Here is a 25,944-nt window from a genome sequence, read left to right on the forward strand (position 1 = left end):
TGTCCTATGAAAATACTTCAATTATTATAAAAATGCTAATATGGTAGCCTTTGGCTCATCACTAGCTCCCTAAACTCTGCCCCTCAGACAGAAACAGGAAGATCTTGTTAAAAATCCAGGCAAATATTTGAAGAAAAAACATTTTGGTATTCAGAGATATAAAATTCTTCATCACAGCTAAGATGAAAGTCTTACTCAAGAGCTACTGCACTTTGCTTTGAAAAATGAAGGAACGGAGAAAAATAGGAAACTGAGGGAGAGCATGACTTCTGGCTTAAGAGGGAAAGTTAAGGAGCTTTCCTAATCTGATAGCTAAGTTTTGTTGTTAGTGTTACTCACCGTCTACATTTTTAAATAGTGTTAAAAGCTTCTTTTGACAGTCCTTTAGGGAAGAGATCTGTGAAAAGTGCTTTAACGGGGGATTAATTAGAAAAATAATAGGCTTTTGGAAGTGGAAGAATTGATGGATCCTTGGCTAGAAGCAGAAAGACAAACCCCACTCCAGGTTGGAAACCTGGAAGACCACAATATTTCAGAGGGCTTGATGGTTAATATGTAAACAAGGAAAAATCTGACATGGCACAACACACCCGTCCTTCTGCCTTCCCCCTCCAGCTCAGCAGTTTTGAAGAACTGGGAGTGGGAAAGGTGCTGCTGGTATGAACAGAGCACTGATGAGTCTGGAAGTGGCTGTTAGTTCTCAGGGAGAGACTTCACCACTCTAGAAGACTGGACAAAGACATGTTTGTTTCCTGAATTCGGCCAAGAAGAAGCTTACACTTAACTTCTGCTACAGTGCAGTTCAGAGGCAAGACAGGTCCTGGCTCCCTTCAGCTTTACCGCTCTCCCAAAGGATCCACAGGCCACAGACAGCCCTTCAGACAGTTGCCAATACCTTAAACTCTAACCCAGGTGACTGACAACCCACAAAGGTTTTTCAGAGGTTTATAGACACAAGCATGGAACAGAAAATACAGACCAGAAGATTTTTCCCTGACCAGCCCTAATTCTGCTCCTCTATTTGCCTCCCTCTGTTGGAGTCTGAGCCCAGGAGGAGTCCCCTGCACGCCCCAGTAACATTGAACACCCTTAAGGATATAAGCACTGGATAGGAACTACAGTAGTGGTGTGTAAGAGTAGCTGGCTTGCCAGGCGGTTCAGTATGGGCAGGAACTATGGCAACAGCGTGCAGTTTACTCCGTGTACGCTGCCGACAAGCCAGCTCTTTTCCCACGCTCATTACTCACGGTACTATTTTGAGTCCCAGCAGCACGGTGTGTTTTACACACAGCACCCTCCCAGCTCCCCCCCTAAAGCCTGACACGAGATAACCCCTTGCTCTGCACGGTCCACATGTATCACAGCATCCACCCCAGCACTATACTATGAACAAGAAAAATTTATGAGTTGAAACCCTGAAAGAAAGTTTGGGTTCAGCACAGTAAGTCTGTGTTTCTTTACTGCCAACACCAATGTGTGAATTTGGAGCACACAAGGCCTTTTCAGGCTGTGCAGGGCACATTTTTCTCCCAATTTGAGGGTTTAATATATTTATTGTTATTGTAACAAAGTTTAGTTTAAGAAACACACTCGTTACTACAACATATTTTTAGGGGCATATCCTGTCCCCACTCTCAGCTATTTAGAGACCGAACGTTTTTACATGTAGTACTGATAATGGTGATGAGAGTAGCAGAAGGGCTTTAGTTTTTTCCCTGATTATTTCATACTAGCAAGAACTGTCCAGCTCAGGAGCTTTGCTTCTGTACACCCTACTAGCAAACCTACAGCAACTGAAGAATCAAAGTATAAAATTGTGATAGTCAAAAGGTCTCCAAAAGTCCTCTGAACATCTCCAAGGAATACTCCCATCATTAATATTTCAGAATAATTTTTAAAATGTGAATTATACTAATGCTGAACTCCTTCAGGCTCTATGCAAAGGTCGCCACATTGCTTTTAGCCCATTTCATTTACTGAACACCACCAGAACTTTGCAGAAAGCAAGAAAGTACCACACCAAGTTCTCTTTAATCCCATAGCTTCTTATTATCACAATATCACACTGTAATTCCTTACAGGGAGAAGGCACCTGCCTTCAAATAATAAAACATGTACCATGCAGGTCACAAGTATATATCAAGTTTCACCTATTCTGCCTAGGGCACATGTCATGCTTAGTTCTTTCAGTGCAAGGGTTATAAAAAAAACCCTTGGAAATTGGATTATGTTTCCCAGCAGATACGTTGTACAGATAGGTTAAGAGTTTGGAACAATTTTGTTTACTGAGGGCCAATTTGCCATAGCAGAATGATTCCATTAGTTCACATCTGTCTTAAACATCAAAACACGTGTTTCCCCACTAATGAATTTCAGACCAATCATTTCACATCCATCACGTGGTCGAAATAAACCCATTACAGTCTGTGGTATAACTTAAAGAGGCTTGTGGTGGGTACACAGCAAATGAGCAAGACAGATGTGCTGCTGGTAGGCAGATTGCCAAGATGATCCTGATTTATCAGAAACATTTTAAAGTAAGTAGCAAGCCCTACTTTGTAACTCTTAAACCCAACAAGCAATATTTTATAGTAAAGAAAAAAAATAGTAATTTCTACAGTCTTTTTACTACCAATCCCCCCACTGTGTTTATCACTGTAGGGCTGACAGTTGTCATCAAACCACTTGAGGGGGAAGAAGCATCCCACACCCTGAAGAAAGCTGTATTACCAACAGTGACCTCTTTAGAAGTAGTAACATCCTAGCTACACAATGATTTAAATGACAGGTCTTTAAGGCATTGGAATTGTCTTGGAGCACTAAGTTTCCTAAATCAGCTATTTTTTTAAAATCCCTTGTCCCAGAAGAGTTCCAAAAACACACCCACAGTAACCCTTACTACACATCCTGCAGCAGTTAGTTGCTGAGGGTGGTTTTTACATTGTCTGCCCATCTGGAGCTCACAAAGTAGTTATGACACAGATACATCTGAGGTGCCTCACTGCTCCAACACACCATCTTTGAAACACTAACGATACACAAGCTTATTTCTCCTGCAGGTATTTATACACCACAAAACGTACCTCTATATCCTGTATTATCTTTGGGTATAAGGACCTGTAAAATGAATTGGGGGGGCCGTCTGTTGGTCTGTTTTTAAACAGGTATTGATCCCTAGAAAGAAACAGAGACATACTTTTTAATTTACCACAAATAATCCAAACTTTAAAGGCACTCAAAACCCACACAGAACAAAACCTTGACATATTCTCATAGAACACTTGTAAGATTTTTTAGTATCACCATCACAACCCTCATGACTCCACAGTTTGACAGCTGTATTTAAAGTGTCTGAGACTAAAAAGAGCACTGGTGTTTTCCTTAAGGTTTTCCAAATGAGGTTTTGCTGCTTCATAAGGCTTTTAGCCTCTTCTCTTTACAAGATGCTTTGCATTTTCTTAGGCACACCACTAGAGAGCACAGAAAAAACAGGTTTCTAAAGCAGAACACCTCAGTGCTTGAGATATTCCTAAAGGACAGAAACGTGACTGGTTTCTCTTGAGAGGCTTCTGCACCCCAGTCAGCTGGTTTAGATTTCAAATAGAAAGTTTAACTGGAAATGCCTCACTCAAGAAAAAAACCCAGCAAAACATATTGCTAGGTTTTGTAAGCTGATTGTAAGTGTCAGTTGGCCCAGCAAAATACAAATTGCAAATTAGCAGGCAGACTTACCACAGGGAAGTAAGTGTTGAAAGGCACGGGGGCACAAAAGGACAGGGGACAAAGCCAAAGCAGCAAGAAGCAGAGGTGACAGCTTTCACCATAGCTACCCCCACACACCCATGGCACAGAGAAGGATCGGACTGACACCAATTTAATACCAGCTTACTTTTTGGCAGAGCTCATTCATGATTAGGGAAATGTGTGAAGGAGAACACTGTAAAAAGTTCCTTTAGTTATGGGTGAGGTACTTACCAACCCCTTCTCTCGGACAGCCCCTTCCAGAGCGGATCTGTGCGTACCATTCTCTCGATCAGCTTCTTCCATAGCATTCCCTCAGAGATGACTCTCTGCCATTCCTTACATACCAGCTCTGCTGCACAGAGGGATCTGGCATCAAGATAGGAAAGGATGTTTTCTGCTATGTGATCTAAGCCTTGCTCTACAAGGGAATAGAGGCAATCAGAACGTCAATCACTTCACAGCAAACAGCTAAACAAGTTTTGCAATGCATTCAGAGAAAGCCAACACAGCTGTAAGGCACCAGAGCAAGGTGATAATTAAATTATCATACCTAGAAGTAGCAGTTACAAATTAGTCCAACCAGGTACACCAAAGTATCTCTAACTCTTTACTCCCTTGCTACTACAGTGTGCCTACTGGACTGTCCCGTTCGCAGAGTGAGAATGAGCACACCCCAAAATTCAGCACAGGATGCAAGCCACAGAGAGTGTTTTGCTGCTTCTGGGCACAGAATCCTGCACTTTTTGAGCATGTAATGCATTCAGCTACATGGTCTGAAAAGCTTAACATCTTCAAGGAGATGCTTTGTTAACCAGCAGCAATGTGAAATTAAAGCATTGATTCATTTACTACTCCCTCACATGTAACAAGAATTCAACTCGGCAGAAGGCAGGACTCCACGGGAACAAATACAGACAGAGCCAGTGGAAGCAGAAGTAAAGATTCTGTAAAATAAATTCTAGCATCAAATGCATGGGCATTTTTTGTATTTAAGCTCTTTCTGCAGCCTCCAAGTCTGGATTTCGTTCAGGACTCCAGTGGCACAGAGGATGACCCAGGGACACCTTGGGCAGGAAGGGGAAAGGACAGAGTCTGGCAGGAATTCATTAACTGCAAATGGTGTGGTCATCCCAGTTCCTGGTTGACCACCACTAGCCTCCATACTCAGAGAGAGAATTCCTGAACGACTCTCACCAGAAGCTGGGGCTTTGCGGCTTCTCTCCAGCTCGAGAAAAAGTCTAGAGGGACAGGAGTTTTGAAACAAGTCAAGTTGGCTGTAGCATTCATTACAGCACTTATTTTGGGGCCAGTGGATGCACCTGTTCCTAGCATGACTCTAGCAGGAGTCAGGGAACTCTCACATAACAAGAGGTGACCACTCAGGTTCTGCCCCACAAATTCCAGTGCAAAGTAATTCCTTTGTGCTGCACAAAGATTTCCCAACTATTTACAATGCCATGTGAAGAGACAGTACTTTAGCACCTTTCCTGCATCTGCTGCTCTCCCACCCTCAGGGCATGGCTACCTTCTCCAGCCAGAGTGACCTGTGTTTCATATGCTGATGTGATGACTTCAGCTTTACTGGGTGAAAGGATGAGCTCTGTGGTATACTCCAAGAGAATACCCAAGGAAAAGAACACCCCTCCAAGTGAAAGCCCCTTGCAGTACTTCATCTACCTGGCAGTTCTCACGCTCTAACCACACCCATAGCATAAGGCATGACGGTCAACAAGCAATTAGTGGACAGGGAAGAGATGACACTCATCACAAAGATCCCAGCTACCAAAACCTGCTCGTCATCCCCCATGATCCTTTTACATCACAGAATCACAGACTGGTTTAGGTTGGAAGGAACTCAAAGATCATTAAGTTCAACCCCCTGGCCATCACGCTAGGGCTGGATTTACGTATTAAATACACTTAACACACCAGCTCAGATATACCAGTATTGGGGTCTTGCCCACTGATAAAGTCTATGCAAGGTAATACACTGCATTATTTCCCAAATACCCATTAATCCTTATCCAAAAGCATGAGGTGCTGAAGCTGATACAAAGAATAAGCACCACATAATGATGATTAATACAGTAAGCTGCCAGCACAGACCCATCAAGACACAAACCCAGGTAGAACATTGCAGGTGTTTGCTTACGGCCTTTGCCTAGATCTTGCCTCCTGATGAGGTCTTGGATTTAAAAATGTGACTGTGGTTGAGTCAAGCTACATACAGAGAAACCACTGAGATAATAGGCTTGCACTAAATTTAAAATAGCAATCAAACTTTTCTTGTTCGGATTCCAACTACAGTGTCACTGGTCCCACAAAGAGTCATTGGTAAGTGTGTCACACATTTCAAAGGATCTGTAATTTGGCTTTCCCAAAAACTCCACTAAATCAAAGATCTAGGCTAACTCCACTTCTGTGAGTAACATATGCCAGTTGGCCAAGCATGAAAAAAATCTTTCAAACTAGGAGACGACGACCTTTTTAATTTTCCACTTTATCTCATGACAGCCTACTTAGGCTTCAAATAGCCCTGAAAAAAAAAAGAAAATCAAAGAAGCTACTGTTAATTTTTTAAAGAATTAAGAAAGTGTGTTCATCTAGTCCTCCACTGCATGCTAAATATGGCATGGCCCTCAAAAAGGAACAGAAAGGAGAAGCCTTCATCTCTTCTACATAATTTTGAGAACTATAAGAGGTCTTTAAAGATTGGTGAAAGCTCCTACAACATAAAATCAGGTTTACACAAATTTTTCAATACTGGTCATAAAACCAGACTCAAATAACTGAAATGTAATGAGGTCCAAATAACTGGTGGGTCTGAAATGTAACTGTTGCCAAGCCTCTAAATGTTCTCCTAACAATACTATGTCTCAGAGCAGCTTTAAGTTGCACTATCTCCTCTATCAGCAGTTTGAAGACAGTAACAGGGCACTGAAATACATTGTAGAAGAGGCCTTCCAGTCTGCTGCATCCCAGTCGCGCTGGTAAAAACCAACTCTGAGATTCTAAATACAGTTTACTTAGGATATATTTATCTTACTGTGATGTTATGTGATTTGAAACAGTTCCCAAGGTTTCTTCCAGCAAACATAATCATTGCAAGGTCATTTTGAATAGTTTCAAATCACGAATCCTTGGGTATCGAGGAGACAAACACTAGTGCAACGTGCAAAGCGGATGACGCAGCCAGACAAACACAGAGACAACAAGCAGCTCTGCTGAGTAAGCTTGTCTCTGCTCCTGAAGGTTACAGGCATGAACAGGGCACACACTGTGCTTCAATGGGAATGGATCTAACAGCGCGTTCAGACTGGAGAACAAGTCATGGTCAACAACATCGGATCAGGCTGTGCAGAGCGAGTGACTGCCCAGCACAGCCGTGACCCCGGAATCACACAGTGCAGGCATCTACGGATCTTCCCAGCACAAGCACGTTGCATTTTGAAGAGGAAGAATTTTCAGCATGAAGCACTGCAGTTCCCAAAGCAAACAGGATACAGTAATTAACCACCATAATTACAGACTCTATTAGTAGAGCAGGACACTGAGGTTCCCGTAGGAAAGGTGTTTCAGGTCCTATTTCACCGCGTCTGAGCTTGGATCACTCTCCCCTCCCTCTCCAGGGCACTAAGAATCACGGACTGCTTTGGGCTGGAAGGGACCTCAAAGATCATCAAGTCCCAACCCCCTGCCATGGGCAGGGACACCTCTCACCAGGCCAGGCTGCTCAGGGCCCCATCCAACCCGGCCTTGAACATCCCCAGGGAGTGGGCAGCCACCACCTCCCTGGGCAGCCTCTGCCAGGGCCTCACCACCCTGGAACAGGTTTCCCAGGGCATTTGCTGTCCTCCCAGCACATGTATGGCAGTTCAGGGCTAAAGGTGTCTCAACATTTACCTCGCACAGGGATACTGAGTCAAATCATCAGGTGATAAAAGAGCCTACTGTGCTGTGAAATGACAGAGGTGATTATTCAGTTCAACCAGCACCAGGCTACTATGTTTCAAGGTTATTAATTAAATACAAAAATTAACGACTGCAAAGTTTGGAAGAAGTTAGAAGAAAATAGGAGTCAACATCAAAGTAGGTTATGGTTAAACCAGCAGGCCTAGAAATGATGAAAAAGGGAGGAAAACACCCTTCTGCACGATGTGGCAGGATGACAAGTGTACTGGCTGTCAGCTTCCAGCTCTCCCAGAGATACATGGATGCTGTCCTGTCCCTTCTGCATGAAAGGTGGTTTAACTCAGCTGTGGCGTGGCAGAAGAGTGGAGGCACACAGACTAAACTCTCCAGATGACCTTAATTCCCCTTTCTCAGAAGGGAAACACACTCCAGCTATGTCTCAGTTCCAAAAAAGCCTTTAGCACAAGATACACTGATGACAGGCAGCTCTTTCAATGTCTGCACTTTTAAGGTGTACAGTTCTTTACTCACACACCTGAAAGACTGCAGGACCAAGCACGCCATGCTAAGTTCATCAAGTAAACCATAGAGCCAAAGGAATGGCAGTGCTCAGGCGTGTCTTGGTCCAGACACCACTAGTTACCTCCAGGAAAGGCAGGATGACAAGATCCATGCTGAACAGGTCCCCATCTACTGCATGCTCTCCTCATTCCAGAGCTGTGATGTGCATTTTTTGCCTAATTGGTATCATCTAGTAAAATAATCACCAGATGCACACTGACCTTAAACGAAGGAAACATATAGGCTTTTACTTCAGGAGTACTAAGCAAACCGTAAGTCTGCACTTACATCAACCACAAGCTCAAAGGCAGGCAGTGGGACAGAGTAGCCACACTGGCACTTGTAAACACTGCTCACACCTTGCTTACAGATCTGAGCAATCTTTGAAACGGAAAGATGATGATGTCAGGAGTGCAATGAACACCTCCCAAGGGAGAAAGTGACTGACAAACAGATGTTCAAATGATAGTCATGCACAACAGGGTGTTTTTAAAGTTTATCTGTTACTGCCATCTCCTGGCAACAAATTAAATAATTACCCTCCCCCAAAAGAGATGAGAACTTGTGGAGCTGGAAAGTTCCTGATAACCAACCTAATGCAAAGGCTCTGCTGCAAAGCATCCTTCAGACTCAAAAAGTGTGATTCTGGATTTTTTTTTGTTTGGTTTGGAGTTTTCCCCTGTTCTAACATGCCTGTATCCTCTTTCAGAAGATGCAGGATAGGTCAGCTTGACCTGGCATCCAGATACTGCAATGCCACCTTCTGTGAATACAGTGCCCTGAGAGCTGCACGCTGAGCACAAGCGCCCTGTTTTGCCACCAAGTCTCTTCAGATCTCTACTGCCTGCACAAGTGCAGAGATTTCAACTGTTGACATTAAAAGAGACATTGAGTAAAATATTTACCCTCATTTCCAGAGTAGAACAGGTCCACAGATACCGGGACAGCCCACTATAATTACTGTGGACAACCTGGAGGAAGGACCACCTTTAATGCATACTAAGGTCTGGAATAGCTGCACATACCTCTTGTATGTGAAAAAACACTGTTTCCAGAGGTACCAGATGAAGGTTTGGTTGAATTTCAATGATAAATTAAAACTATTAAAATCCATGAGGAGTTCAAAGCTCAGTGTGTAAACATCACCTTGTATGAAAATGAACCCCAAATGCAGGACAATAACTTGATAACATTAAACACAAAGCAGTCACATCATGAGACTGCACCGGCTTTTCTTATCTCAGAAACAGATTTTAGAAGAAGCCCAGCTAGGTTTCACTTGTCTGACACAGCATACAGTTCTCTTTCAGAGTGAACAAACAAAACAGACATGGAAGGGACTTTCCTAATCAAGGGTGGTGAGGTAGTGCTCAGGGTCAAAGCTGTCCTTTCAGGAAATGGCACAAGCTGGATGAGACTATGCGAGGAATATTAACATCTTAAAGATCATTAAGAAACAAAAGCAGAGAGGTGACATAAGCCACGTTGCAATTACACTGTCCATTATAAACTGCTGCCTTTGGAGAGCTCTTTTTGAGCTAGAGGAAGATGTGGAAAAATGACAAGCAAAGGCTTCCAAGCTTCAGCAGGCCCTGCAGTAGCCAATACAGCCACAGCCGGTACAGCCAGCCATATGCCAAGAAGGTGATGGGAGTGAAGACCCAAGCACAGCCCAACTTGTAAGACCAGGTGCTGCAGACTAAACATTACCAAAAAGCACACCAGATTTATCACGTCTTCCCCTCTGAAGCGGAGGGAAGCCAGATACAACAAACTTCTTCCATTTTCCCTGCACTCACAGGTATAGATCAGTAGGGACAGCAGCAAGCAAGAACTCCTTCTGTTTAAAGAAGTAAAATTCCTCTTTTTAGTGAAACTATCTGTTAAAAAGCAATACCTCTGCTGTTATCTTTTAATGGGATTAGTCCAATGCAAGATTGATTTCAATCAACACAGGTTAGGCTCCTGGGTAAATTTACAGACATTCTCCAAACTCTTTTAATAAGAAAGGCTGAGTATGGTAACAGTTCCCAGTATTTACATCAATATATTTATTGAAATATATAAATTGGTGTAAATAAGTGTCAGCTTAGGCAGCTCCCAACAACTTCTTTGCAATAAAGACACAAATGAAAGAACAATCTCCATGGGATCAGCCCTGAGGTATAAACTAAAAGCAAACACAAGTCTAACTGAGGCTCATACTTTCACACCACAACCATGACTATCCAGTTCACTTTATTTTTCAGTTACTCCTCAATACTGCCTTGAGAAATCAAAATTCAGTATTCTGATTGCAAGCTGGAAGAAACATCCACACTACTAAAAGACAACAGCTCCCTACTAGAAACAAGGAGCACATTTTTATGTCTGTGGCCAGACAAGCTAAGCTGTCTACAAAATGACTTCTGAGAAACTGAGGTGTGGGGGAAGAGGATGTTTCCTCCCTTTAACAGCCCTCTTTCACATTTTTAAGCCTGTGTTTTAAGAAAATATAGAGCACATGAGATTCTGTATCACTTTCTGCATGCTACCTTATGTCCTTCATTCCCCTCCAACTATTAAGAAGTTAATTTCTTGTCCATGCTTGACATATCAGCCAAAATCCCCCCATCACCTCCAATCACTGAATTCCTCCAGGTTTTGTGAAAATGTAGCAGCACGACAGAGAGCAGGAGCCCACACCATCCAGGCAGCAGCCTGTCCCAGGTGCCAGGAAGGCCCTTACACACCAGACCAACTAAGAACATCAGTGGCTACAAAAGCTTCAGGGCTTGTAATATGACCAACCTTTAAGGGAACCTCACTTCAGTGGTCCCTGCACTCAAACAATTCCCAGTTTCCACTTTTTTTTTGTGATTTGTATCACCTCCTCATCAGCCCTTAGTGTTCACTGTCATGTCTTGGCATTCTTGGGATAACATCCACAGGCTACACGGATGTGAATCCACACCTTTCTACTGCCAGTGGCAAACAACATTTTGACTGCTTATTTCATGCTGATTTTCCACTCTGTAAACCATATCCACACATTTACCTTTCAAAGAAGCCAACAAATCATTCTCACCAGCAGCAAAAATCCAGGGATACAGTTCGTTCCACAAATCAGTGGAAAAAACACAGACAACTTAACCAGGAGACTGGAAGGTAAAGATTCTATACCCCATGTTATTACTGCCCCCTATTTTTTTTAAGAAATGCATATAGCAAGTGTAAGCACTGAGGTGATAATTGAACTGTTGGTACCTTTTTACACTGATCAGTGGCAGAAAAGCTTCAGAGCAAGTGCAAGGAGGAATCACAGCTGGACCACACAATAAAAATCCACAAGTGATTTTGCCCTTGAATCAGCGATGGGACCTGACAAACTACACTCACTCATCCAAGCAGGCAGGTTTTTACTTAAGATTAAGGAAACTTAGAACAAAACTAGAAGGGAATAAATAGTTCAGAACTTAAAACAACTCAGTGCTATTTTATACACCTGTGGGGTTTGTACACAAAGGGAGTTTAGACTGGAGTTTGCAGAGATACAACTCATGACAGCTCAGTTCCAATTTAAATACAAACTACTCTTCAGAATATGCTGCTCACAACTACTTTTACATGGAACAACACTGGCATCCAGTGGCCAATTCAATTAATCACAGAAGCGAATGACTTCGGCTACCTTCCCTGTACATCTTTTGGCCAGGAAGCACCACTGTATCTATACAAGACAACCTAAATCTGGAGGATGTCCCAAGAAGTTTGCATTCACCCAAAGTATTAAACAAAAAGTTATTTATAAATGCACCTCTTGTAAAATAAATCCTCATTTACCTGGTAACGCAGTGATGAAGTCCCGTTGTAACATGGGCTTCAAGTAAGAGTTAATATGTCCATGCTGATAGTGACACATTCGTGAAATGAGGTGTTCCACAAACTCAACTTGATCTGATTCAGACCACTGGTCAAAATATTTAATACACAAGTCTTTTTCCTTTTCGTAGTTTCCTTCTGATGGTCTTTTTCTTGAAACAATCACAGACGAAGTTCCATTACTTATCTGTTTTTAGAAAAGGAATGTCAGTATCTAGACGTGAACAAGGACAGGAACAGCTTTAGAAAAACTCTCTCAAGGAAAAGAATGTGCAAAGATAAAAAAAATAAAATCAACTGGCTTAAATTTTAAAATAAATACTGTGAGTTATGTCATGCAAATTTCATCTTTCATAGACAAAGATAAATGAAAGGACCTTGATCCTAAGTTACTTCTTACATGGAAAGACTTCGATTCCCTTCACCCTCTTACCATTTAAATAGCAAGGAACTTAATTCTTCTTAGAACAAAATTTTCCAGATCAAACCAGTGGTTTCTGCTGTATATTGCAGTTTGCCTCTACTGCATATCACAGCCTTTCTCCTTGAATGATTTCCACAGGTTCCAGCAGTTAAAATGCACATTTACAGATGTACCAACGTTGGGTATAAATTAAGTAATTAACACAAAAAATTCATGACCCTCATGCCAGTCTTGAGGTGCTTGTCCAGAATTGAAAACTGACAATTAAACCACGTCAAGGGCTTGTTTTGTTTTGGCAAAACAGCTTGCATCAATACTTGGGACATCGATATAAAAACATCATTAAAATCCTGGGAGCTTTACCTACAAATAAGGATGCTGCAAGAACACCCCAGAACTTACTGCTAATTAATAAATAGAACCAGAGGCTGATGCCAGGCTCTTCTGAGCCCTTCAGGAGACCAAGAGGGCTGCTTGGGATCAACTATCAGCTCTCCGAAATATTCGCAAACTTCTTCGAAGCAAACTGTCTGCATCCCCTTGCCATGTGAAGGCACGGAATTTTCCCTTTTAAAGGACTGTCCTGTGCTCAGAAAGGTGGAACTGTGTCCCCAAGTATCCTTCAGTGCAGAACTGCCTTCTCAAGGTCAGCACAGACTACAGAAGCCTGAGAACTAGCAAGCTCTTGAGTATTACCCATCGGCGTCATCCTTCACTTCAAGGCTACGCTAATTTTAGGATGATACAGTCAACTACAAACACGAGTCATTATGCAGATGCAAGATTTGGAAGTTTCTCAAAAATAGGAACATATAAAATCATGCCAAGTCTCTTTTCACCCAAACGTTAGTCCTACCTGCCATAGGGTATTTTTCTTTGGAGACTCATCTTCATTCTGATCCTCCATTACTGATGTGTTCTAGGGCGAAGGAAAAAAAAGAATTATGACTTCAATTTTTTACTTGGATGGCAATTCCTTGCTCTACAAGTGCTATGAAAAAGCAAATCAATTGAACAGATAAAATTCATTTTCCCAGTGAACAGAATTATCAAAGATTTCTGGCCACAAAACCTGGGCTTCATAAATAAATTCCCCTTTTAGCTGACATGTTTATCAATTCCATTTACTGTAAAGATAACTCCCCAACCCCTCTTCAATTTCCTTTGACAGGTTTTCATGCAGCCTTTCAACACTTGTCTCACTGGGAAATAAATTCACTTTCATCCTACTCAAGCCAAAGTAATTAAACCTGTCAAAGTAATCAACTAGCACTTTCTGCCAAAGTTAAACTGCATACATCTAGCTGGGAAAAAAAAAAAGTCACTATACACTACTCACATGCAACAGAACATGGGGGTTTTTTTTCCAGCTCTAGCTTACCACACAGAGGAGGGACCGTTCTCTGCAGAACATCTCTAATTCCCTGCCACGGTCTGTGTCCCATAACCCTTGGCAGTCACCATCTTTCTTCACCCTGACTTAATTACAGTGCTCTCTCCACATCACAACCACTCCTCCCTACTGTTTTCCTCCCTTTTGTTGGAGAATGAAATGTAAGGATTTCTAGACAGGCTCAGCTGCAAATGTTTCTTTTAGACCTTACCTCAGTGTTTCAAAATATTTCATTTTTCTAAATGATCCACTCCCTTTCGCTGTCCATACCACAGATCCACCTATTTCTGCCTCCTCACTGGTACCCCACACCTAGGCAATTCACTGAGCTGCCCACCAGCCCTGTCCTCCCAGTTACTCCTGCCCAGGAGACACTGGCTAACAGGCAAGACGCTGTCACGAAAAACTGAACGTCTTAAAACGTTCTCTGCATTTATTTCAGCCTCCTTCCCCTGGGTCAGCTGTCTCAGCAGAAAGAGGAACCACGCGCTCAAGTAAAACACATGATGGGGTAAGTCACACAGTTCCTGTAATCTTTCCATCACGGATTATAGATTAACCCCTTAACAACTACATCCACCCCCATTCAAAACACAATTCCACCTCAAAAACATTCACTCCATCTCCTCCTCCTTCTTGCATGAGGGATACACAAAACCAGGAGACCTGAACGAACTCCCAGCATTATGCCTATCAGCAAGCCTTCCTCCATCACCTGACTGCACTGCTTTGTGTGAAATCTAGCTTGAACCCTTCGGGTAGGTATGAAAAACATGCATCACACGGACGGGAGGTTGGGCTGTGGAAACTCTGTCTGTTGGGTGATGGAAAAACTTGAGCGCACATGATGACGCGTACAAGGCCAGGAAGTGGCTAGCAGGCAATCCAAAAATGCCCAAAGGCAGCACAGGCTTTGCGTTACTCCACAGATACGTATTTTAGTGCTTCTGGACACACACAGAACAGTAAGACTGGAAAAGTAAATAACATTATCCACATTTACAGAATTATAGTTTCTTGGAGGCCCTTCCAGTTATTCACAACTACACACTGCTCGCAACCAGCACCATCACCAATGTGCGAATGATGCTCTCCCACTGCATGGTGCCACAAGAGGGAGCATGGCCCAGCTGGACTTACTGGTCCCCAACTAGCTCACACCAGCAAACACCACTCCAGGGAACTAGAGAGGATTCTTTTATTACTTTATTTTAAATTTGGATGTGTAGAAATACTCATTATGGTGACTATAGGTTGTGTAAAGTGTTTTCAATTAGTGTGTGCTTAAAGGAGTACTGAACATCTCATTCCCTTTTGCAGCTGAAGGGTAAATACCTGTGTTGAGCCTGTGTGCTAAGAGCAAGGAACAGGAACTCCAGCTGAGCAGGGAGCCAGGGTATCCAGCAGAAATCCCACATTGTATCAACTCAGCCCCTCTCCTTTGGTAGGTCACAGCGAGGTGCTGCCGCTGCCGCCACCTTCTCCTTCACTGGGGACCATCTCAGAGATCATTACTACCTTTCCCTGGGACATGGGATAAGAACCATCTCCTACATGTCGCATCCTTTCCTCTGGGAACAGGCAGCACCGTGACACAAAGTGTGAAGCAAGAACACAAGCTTCACCAAACCAATCAGACTCCCACTCCAGCCTATGCATTGCTGTTGGCTTTGGTGTGCACTTACTCCATTGTACTGTGCCTCTGCTGCTGTGTTGGTAAAGAAAACTGGGTAGGGGGAATAGTACATCCTTGGCATGTCCACTGGGAGAAGCAGGAGGACCACACTTCTCCAGCCTCTCTCCGCCTGTCCCTCTTACTTCCAAGCACAGTCTTGGCTAAGATTACAGTGTCTTAGACCTACAAATGGGTGACCCAGCAGAACTGCTGCTGAGAGATCATTTCTATGCCCTCTAGCATCTGGGCCATGGATGTGAGGACAGACCACATATTGATTTTTAGGCTGGAAATGAAACATTGTACTTAACTGGGAAGTGGGTAGATGTGTTAACTTGATAAACACTACAGTGTTTACTGCATTTATGCTTCTCCATCCTAAATTCATTCCACTCTTTCTTACTTTAGTGCAGAGCTTGACAGTTTTAATTCTTCTTTCGTTCCCTTTCTGCTCCCAACTATGTAGGTTGTTTGCCCTGTTATATCTTCTCTTCCTTCTACTTGTCTTAAACACTTTGTTTTAGGGGTCACTCCCCAGATCACGTACATCCTAACTCAAGGCTCTCCTGTGTCTCTAAATCACTTAGCCTATTAAATGAAGACTAAAAGATGAGCAGGTGGAGCCCGCCCTGTTGTCTGGAAGGAGCAATTAGACAACCCCAATCTGTCCTGTACATGCAGGGCACTTGGCAGAGGAAGAATTTCGGAATTCCTAACAGCTGGTGTCACCAGGGGAAGGCTTTGGGCTCTTGTGCAAGAAGGAAGATAAGCATCTACAAGCTCAACTCTCCCCTTCATCATGGTGTTCCCTTCCCTCAACCTCTACCTTGCTGTTTACCCCATCCACCCTCTACAGCAAGCTACCGTGCCAGCTGCCTCCCCAACTTTCCCAAGGAGCTCTACAGAGGATTTAACACAGACACTGCTCCATTCCTCTGCAGCTGAACAGCATCCAGACCTGATGCAAGCCATGAGCTCTTGTTCAGTGAGTCCTGCAGAAAGACTGCCCCACACTTGAAGACTCTGAAAGAACAGCCTTGATTTATTTTTTAGCCCCGCAGCGACAAGACCCTAACAGCCTCTCACAGAGGAAGCCTGGCTTCTAAATATTGTCTCCTAATCCTGTTTATAAGTTCATTTTTTCCAGAAATACTTGTTAAGTTGCTCACAGCTCTTGTAAAAGTAGAAGGATATTTCCAGCCAGCTGCCATTCCGTAATTAGTCAGCCAGGAATAAGCGCTCTCCATCCCCTACTGGGAACGGCAGCAACAGCAGAGTGGTATTGCTGGGTTTGAGCAGAGATGTTTTCTGTTGCCTGAGAGTTCTTCAAACCCCAGTGAACACAACAAAGTTACGCTGCAGAAAGCCTCTGTCTCTGTTTTCACTAACAGTAAAGTGGGCAGCGGCAGTAACACACCCGGTTCTACACACCTTGCAATGTAACAGCTCGTCCCATGAAGATCTGCATGCCCTGTTCCTCACCTAGCTCTGCAGTGACTCCAAGCTTGCTTTAGTGTTTCTGCTCCACAACACCACGAGTCTTTGGGATTTCTATGAGATGCAGATGAGCGTGGCAAATAGGTTCAAAAGTTACTTGGGGAGAAAGAGGTGTGACAAGCAGCATAATTACATAAAGCTAATTTCCTCTGGAGATTATGAAAAGCTTCCAAAGTAAAACCAACCGTGAAGGATCCCCAAAGGCAAAAAATTTTGTAGGTATTATAAAACTTCATAAATCGGAGTTTCAATGAAGATGTTTAGATACCTGGCAGCAACTAAAACTGGCATCTCGAGTGTAACTGTATGTATGACTGTGACATGAGGTGCAAAGCACCCAAGATTTTTTCACCCAGCATGCAAGGCTCACCTCACTCAGAAGACACATGAAAAAAAGCATCATCTTTTCTAGCAGAAATCCATCAGAGCTGCCCAGGCTAACCCGATTCTACAGGACCTGTGTCAGCTACGGGCAGGGGACGCTTCGGTTCACACCATGCTCCAGGACTTGGGAGTGCCCTTAGTCACTTAATTGACTCTGAAGAGAAACAGCATGATGCAGCTTTGTTCTTTAACCCAGTTTTAGTTCCAGTATCGAGAGAGCAATTACAGAAGTGATAGCAGTAATCCTGGGAACTGGGACAAGACACACAAGTAGCAGCAGTAGTACCGAGCAAGGCAAACAAACAACACTGCCGTGTTTCTTCAGCAAGAAGCTTATCCCCACCAAAGCAGGGATGGGCAACACTAGACAACAGCTGTGTTGCCATGGGAAGAAAAAAAAAATAACCAAAAAAGAACAGATGTCCTCAATTAATAGATTTTCGGCTGTAAGAATGGGAAAGTGTCAGAAAACAAGAGTTTCCATTTCCCACTACCCTTGAAACTACACCAGTAATTCTGATCTGAGTTAAAGACCAAGCTATGCCTTTAAAAACCCAGTTTCTGACAAAACTCCCACTCACCAGCAAAGACACCAGGAAATTTCAGTTAAAATTACAAAACAAGCAAAACTAATAAAAACCCTTCCCCTAGATGAGCTGTGATCCCCTTTAACAAATCATGTCCAGTCCTGACTTTAGAAGTTGGAGAAACAATGTATAAAAACATAATGAATACATACTTGGATATCTTGAAGTCAAATGCAGCAGTTTAAGCTGGAGCTCCGTAGGCTCAAATTGCCTCCTGAAACCAGCTCTGCCTGCACAAGGGTTGCTGAGGACATTAATTACACCTTCACCCAGAGGAGGGGAGGAATCCACCATCCTGTGTGACAACTGGACCACATCAGTGAGGAGGAAAGCTGGGTAACCATCCTTACCATCTAAAAGCAATGAGCATGTGTTCCTTGCAGCTTTTAATATAGCTAGAAACCCCCCCCCCAGATGGTTTAAAGCATTTCCAAATGAATGCTTAGGATGCAGTGGTCACCATTTTCCAATCCAGGAACACTGTTAAGCAGTGTTTCTTAACAACATCTTGATACTCAATCCAGGGAAGGAGGGGATTTTCTTCTTTTAACTACTGAGAGACCCGTAATAAAAATCATACTGTAGCACAAGCACTAAACCAAGTAGGGAGAGCCACTGACTTCAACTGCATGAGATGGGAATCACCTCTTCTCACAGCAAGGACCCTTACTTATCACACCCCTCAGCTCTGGATACATCAGTCTGCAAAGAAATGCAAGAACACCACAGCACTTCCAAACACCAGGTCAGAAATAGGTGGTTGCTGACAAAAAAAAAAACCCTGACAACCTTGAAGGTCTTTTCCAAGCATGATGGTTCTGTGATTATCCTAACCACTGCAAAGCTTCATTGCTTCAAAACATTTCTTCAGAAACTTCGCCATAGGCTAAGTACAGAGGTAAAAGGTTCCCTCATCAAAGCAGTAAGTATAAAAAGGTACAGACAGTGACCCAATTCTGGGCAATAAAGATGTTTAGCTTCACAAAGACGATAGCAGCACCACCACCACACCTCCAGAAAGGGGTTTAACCTCACTCATGATGCCTACAGAAAATAATTCCAATATTTATCCATTAAGTATGTAACATGGTAAAATACACTATTATTAAATATAGTGTGATACACAGAAAAAACCAAAGTCTTGAGAAAAGTAGAAAGTAGAGCCCATGGTCAAATCATTTTCCAAATAAAGAGTTTCTGAAAATATTTGACGGGAGATAAACTCAATCCTCTGTCCATAGTCACTATAAAACACTTTGATAATAAAGCTCATTGAATTAAAATTGATTTAGTTTTAGGCAGTCCTGCAAGAAGCAGAGAGTTGATCCACAAGGGTCCTTTCCAACTTCAGATATTCCATGATTCTATCACTTTAATGTGAAAGTTCTCTCTGCTGACCACAGACATGTCTATATTTAAGATCTGTATTAATAACTGCTTGTTTCAGCTTAAATTAAGCTATTTATGTAAGCACTAGGGACCTGCACAACTTAAGCTCAATACGCTTCTCCCAGTTGCCAGGTTTATTTTAGCATAGTTATTGCTGGAAGTTCAAACAAAAATATACTTGAAATACTAAAAGAGTCTACCAAGATCCAACAGCTGAAGGCAAAAGTAGGAAAACACCCTCATACTGAAAATAAGGCATCATTTTTATCTGGCCTCTGACTAACCACCAAGAAGCTTACGTGAAGATAGGGTGAATTCAGGACCAGCAGACAGTTATCCAGTCAGTGTTTAAAGTCTCTAAACCCAAAGACCGTGGTTTGACCACAAGCTGTAGATATGATGTTTGTAAAAGACACTCAACACTTTTACATACTTGGTTTGACACCTCTCAAGGGCCTAATTTTAGGAAGTTCTCCCCAGATCAGTAAATCCCCAATACCCAACAGCTGCCTGCTCCCATCTCTCTGCTCAGGGAACAGAAATCTCAAGTCATTATTCACCTGAATGTTCCAGTTAATTTTGCAGGTTCAAAGGAACACAAGCAGGAACTAAAGATGGTACCTTATGGAATCACAGAATGCATTAGGTTGGTGGGGACCTTTAGAGGTCATCTAGTCCTACCTCCTGCAGTGAGCAGGGAAATCTTCACCACATCAGGTCGCTCAGAGCCCTGTCAAGCCTGACCTTGAATGTCTCCAGGAATGGGGCCTCCACCACCTCTTCGGGCAACCTGTGCCAGTGTCTCACCACCCTCAGAGGGAAGAACTTTTTCCTTGTTTAATGACTAACTAGTCTGGTTTAATCACTAACACTTTGCTGACTGGCAGTTAGTCCCACTATTGTAACTTTACTTCTAAAGTGCCAGTCTTCACCTTAACCTCAATACAAAATTAATTTGGTGATCTTCTGTAAATACCTCATTGCGTATGGGGGTTGGACTAGACGACCTTTAAACATCCCTTCCAACCCAATACATTCTATGATTTCTTAATATTCAGCATGTTTGACCTACCATAAAGTTAATCTCAGAAGTCAGATCAACCTGGGCTGTGTCCACACACAACTAAACCACATAATTTGTTTTTAAAATGTAATTAGATATGGAAATTACCAACAGTTCAGGATTACTATTCTGATCTAATTCCAGGAAACACTAAACAAGGGCTCTGACTCCACCACAGTGCTTTTGGTGATGGCACATCCTTTAAAGAGACAGTTGTACACACAAGCTGCAGTCTGAAACTACCCAGCGCAGTTCGGTAATTCACACCCCAACCTGCAAACCACGGCCACCGATGTAGTATGGTAACAGCAACATCACCCTGCTGGCTTTCACAGCTTCAGAAATAGGAAAATGCAGGTTCTCATAAAGATCAGTATTAAAAAAAGTTATTCTCTGATTAAACTACTAATCAACTTAGGATGCAATAAGGAAAAACGTGCTATTTTTGCCCGAGTTACTAGCTGCTTTCAAGCACGCCTCCATTTCCATTCAGCCAACCGACCGCACTAGCAATAAAATACAATTCTTGCAATCCCAGGAGACATCCAGCATTTTCATCAGCAGGTAGAGTTTCTAAAATTAGAGGACTGGGAGGATGCTTTTGATCCACCAGCCAATTCAAGTTGCCTGTCGCTGGGGCTTTTCTTGTAAATATGTAACAGCTTCTCACTCCTGAGAGGAACCTCAACAGGTACTACGGGATCAGGGCTAACACATTCCTTGCGTAACTGTCTCAAACACACCCCGGCCCTCGGTTAATTTTCGGAGCGGCCGGAGTAAAGAGTCAGTAATCAAAAACTGTCTGTATCCATCCTATATTAATACGTTGTATTTACAAGGACAAGGAGTACTGAATTGTGTAATTGGAGCAATTTGATGACTCATCCCTGCACCATTTCGAGTACCCAAGCTTGAAGGCTTGCAAAACTTGCACATCATGCAAGCTCATTTGCTGCATATAAATACGTTGAGCTCCAAATATATATATATATATATGTATATATTTACTCACTTTCACTACACCCGCCCCTCAAAACTGAAAGTACTGGGTTTATGCAGAACCAGCTCACTAAAGGGATGGGAAATGAGGTTGAGATTGAGCCCAGCAAGGTTTGGGGGCTAGACTAAGCCTTGCTGTGTGTAACATTTTCCACACTGCCTACTCTCTCAACTGAAGCTGAAAGTTGAGAATAATGGGGGAAATAATATTATTATTAATAATAATAATATCATCTTCATTATCACCACCATGGGCTGTGAAAGCACAGCCAGCAAGCCCTCCTGCAATGCTCCACCTGAGGCTTACAGATCATGTTTTACTTCAGCTGGAAGCTGGCTTTATTTTCCAACCAGCTGGACTCTGCAGCCCTTTCCCAGGCTATTACGAGGTTTAATTACACCTTCGGCTTCCAAGTGTTGCCTGTTTTTCATCTGCCTTGGTCCATGCCTTTAACTCCAGCATCACTCAGCCCTTCTTGGCAGGCACTGTACGCATGCAGTAATCAGCGATCCACATCCTCACCCAGAGCAGGGAAATCTCAGTGCTTAAACAAGGTATCAAAGCAGTCATCAGGCTTATCATTGCTATTGCTGCTAAAGGCTGCAGCCACTTTCCTAAGACATTTCTGATTAACTGTCACAAGTCTGGAGTACGAGTACCCCAAAAGAGAAATCCTTTCCGGCTGCGAGTAACAACTGAAACCTTTACATCAGCAATAGGGCTACAGCAAACCGGCTGGAGAAAGGTACACACACACTAGGAGCAAGGTATTAGTTTCCCTTGCTTCTTTTTTTAATTAAGACAAGTTACCTCAATTTCTCTGCTACAATTACTGTTGGGTTTTGCACTAACAATATTGCTAACGGTTCATCTAATTAATTAGACCTATTTAAACAGAATCTATTTGCACCTATAATCTCAACATGTCATGACATAAACCAGGTTTCCCTATACATTTACTGGAGTAAATGCAACAAGTTTGCAGAGCTTCCACTGTATCCCAAGCTGGTCTGTTCAGACCACTTGCACCGCCAGTTACACCAAAAACTACCCTGAGTAACTGGAGTTTGTTAGGTGGTTAAGGATCAGCTACGTCAAGCTTGATATTTTTATTTGGGGGTTCGGGGGGAGGTGTAAGAAGCAGTAAGTTATGTTTACTTCCTTAGAAACTGTCTCAATTCCTAGTAAGGAGACTCTTCAGCTTTTCTTTCCTGTATTTAAAAAAAAAAAACAAGCCATCATAAATGAAACCTTGAAGGGAAAAGAGTGGCTCGAGCTTGTAAGCACTGTCCTTCCTTCCTTCCTTCTCAAGCAGAGGCACAGAAACCCCTCCGGATGCACCCACCTATTCATTTGGAGGGTTTGTAAAAGGAACACAGTTCAGAAAGTTGTGTTTCAGCGCCGGCTGCTCACATCAGCACATCCACCCCTGAACAAGGGGATTTAGGCACACAAACAGCCGCTGACTTCCAGGGCTCTACAGCAGCCAAGACATGCTAGAGCTAACTGGTGCATCCCTACAACACCCTATTCCTACTGCGACCTCAGCGCTTCCCAGCCCTGACCCAGCTCACAGGCACCTCCTACATGCAAAGTATCGTTTCCAAAAGCACTGGCACTGCGCGGACACCCCGAGTAAGGCGCGAGGCAAAACTCAAATCCCACTTTGCGTTGCGCGACGCGGTGCACAGAAGCTGCCAGCAGCACGTGTTCCACTGCATAACATCCATGGGGAAACCAGGCAGAGAACAAACCGCTCTCCCGTACACCATCAGCCAGCCTGCTAACAGTACTGCAGATTAAAGGCAGGGTCAGTAACATTGCTGAAGCAAATTTCAGGCTAGGCTAATAATTACATGACTTCAGGTTCATCAAAACTAAATTAGCCTATGTTAAGAGTAACTACATTTGCAACTTTGCTGCCTGGCGCTAAGTTAAAATAGTTCCAGGGTTATTCCTGGATTCCCAGAGGGAACTTATGTTCAGATCTCTGCTGCTGGTTCCCCATGAAACCAGCTCTGTCCACACTCAGTTACCTCTGCGTACCAGCCAGAAGTCAGGCACAGCCAGCAACACGAAGGGGTCTGACAAGGAACATGAAGGACAGGACGTAACAGGCATCAGAAACATGGTCACTGCAGCCAGATAAGGATCCAGATCATCAATCCTTCTCTTCAGAACCTCATCAATTGTTTTCTCATACCCATCACTGCTTTTAACACGTGCACTGGCGCTTCTTACCTCTGCCTTCCCCCACGACTTAGGGAAGAGCTGCAGCCCAAAACCCTCAAACAAAACAACTAAATGGAACAGGAGGAAGCAAAGCAGCAGACGTGTTTCCAGCTTGAAAAAAGCAGCTGAGCAACAAACAAATACCAGGTACTGAAGCACACAACCAAAGAGTAACTTAACAATAAGCATCTCCAAACAACTACAAGCCTGCAGCCACAAGTTCACTGGCATTAACCACTAACACACTAGGACTGGAGAGCCAGCAAAGCTACAGGCTTCAACCAAACACTCAATGCTTCTCTCCAAGCATGCCTATGTATTTTCTCTGATTTTTCTAAGACCAGATTCTGGCACTTTGCCCTCTGCATCCCTCCTTGCTTTCCCTGGCAAACTGAACAACATCAGAATTTATTCACATTCTTTGCTTTTTGCTCTTCCCCAAGGACCAGCAAAACTTTAACCAGGTTTTAAAGACATTTCTATACAAACTTTTTCTGCATGAGTTATAAAGGGGTTATTAAAAAACTCTGAGGAGTCTGAAATAATCAAATTGCAGTAACATTCCAGTATTTTTCTTTTGCAAAATGGAAGGTATTTACACACAAAATATAGAAAACACAGCCACCACAATGAAATGGTCAATAAAAGTAAAGCCTAGAACCAGTCAGCTACTCCAAGAAAAAATCCCACGCTGTCATAAATCCAGGGTATTTTCCTCCAAAGATCTATGGCAATGTAGATTTGGCAACTCATGAAACTATATCAATCCATCATAAGTACTCAGGAAATCCTAATCTCATTAATTGCCTGAAACACAGTCTTTTGCTTATACACAATTTCAGTGTGGTTTTGTAATTGCTGATATCCAAGCAACCAAAAGCCTGGAGAGAAACCCTTATCTTAAAGGAGGCAGCAGAGCAACTTCAGCTAAAGAAAGCAGCTTTCAGGAATACAAGAGGTAAAAAATTACCCAAATTGGGGGTTTATTTTCAAATATCCTCCCCTCTCCTGGCCTGGGGTTAGCCAGGCATGCTATGTTGGGAGTGCTGGTTTTATCTAGGTATCAAAAGGAATGTGCAATTGCAACATCTAGATTTCTCACGATTTATATAAGGGATGTCTAAATGCTCCTGACTTTGAAGGCCAGCGCTGCTTCTCCCTACAACTCAAATTACAGTTAATACAAAAAGCACGTTGTGGTAAGATTACAGATTTGAGAACAGGAGGAACAGTTGCCCAATGTCTCAGGTTCCTCTTTTTGGAAGATTATTTTTAATCTGCATCAGATCAGTGACTGACTTTACGTCACAGCACACCATCTCATAGTGCATAAATGAGAGGTGCCGAGAAATTGCTCGGGACAGCACATCCAAAAGGCAGAGACCAGCAGAAAGCACCATATTGTGCAACGCAGCCTTGAAACCAAAGCTGTGACCACCAGCAATCATCTCCTTGCCTCCTGAAGCCTGTTGAGTTTGATGTCAGTCCAAGAGGAAACTGCTGTATGGTGGTGTTTTGCTTTGGAACAGAAGGACAGCATTAAACAGAGGGCCAGCTAAGGTTTCTGTGGCCCAAGTCAGAATTAGAAAGGGCTTTTGCCTCCAAAAGCTGCACCAAAGTCTAACTTTGAAGTTGGCAGGGCTCAAAGAGAGTTTAACAGATACTGCAAGACAATATAAAAGTCTCTAGAGTGATGACAATCACTTAGCACCAGGCATCACACTAACTTTACTACTCAGGTACTGAATCAAAAGACATCCAGCCCAATTCTTACCATTTTCACCAAAACACATGCTTACATACCCAAGTTTGAGACTTTCAGACTACATTTCCTCCAGCAACCTGAGCTTATATGTACAGAACTTACATGTACAGCAGATTCCTGAAACATTATGGCAAATAGTTTCTCAGTATTACATGCCTTGAATACATTCTCTACTTCAAATAGCTTCAAAAGCAGACAAAACTCCCCTGGTTTCAAAGTAAGTTCAAGTGTGCATTCAAGCCCTGCAATCATATATACAGGTTCAGATGTCTTCACTTGATCCTTGTTTAAGTGATTTTTCAAGTGGGGCATTTAACTTCTCAGAGAGAATTTTCATGTCCACTGTCATTCATTAATATTTTTTTTAAGAACTTTTTATTTCACTGTTCTCTTTCAAATTTTAACTTCTCTCTGAAAGCAGAGCCCTAATCCCTTTGGTACAATGACATTTATCAGT

At 42.8% G+C, this 25,944-nt stretch overlaps 1 protein-coding gene across 1 annotated transcript in view; it reads right to left on the reverse strand.

The window, feature by feature from the left end:
• Positions 1–25,944, reverse strand: part of FBXW11 (F-box and WD repeat domain containing 11) — a gene marked incomplete at its 5' end in the record, with an annotated part of 74,169 nt that overhangs the window by 20,763 nt on the left and 27,462 nt on the right. Inside the window, 4 exons of the mRNA XM_084268548.1 lie at positions 3,084–3,174; positions 3,976–4,162; positions 12,040–12,265; positions 13,359–13,421. Of these exons, the coding sequence (XP_084124674.1) occupies positions 3,084–3,174; positions 3,976–4,162; positions 12,040–12,265; positions 13,359–13,421 (567 nt within the window). The remainder of the gene's footprint in view (positions 1–3,083; positions 3,175–3,975; positions 4,163–12,039; positions 12,266–13,358; positions 13,422–25,944) is intronic.

Source organism: Gallinula chloropus, assembly GCF_964237585.1.
Source record: "Gallinula chloropus genome assembly, chromosome: 10".
NCBI lineage: Eukaryota > Metazoa > Chordata > Aves > Gruiformes > Rallidae > Gallinula > Gallinula chloropus.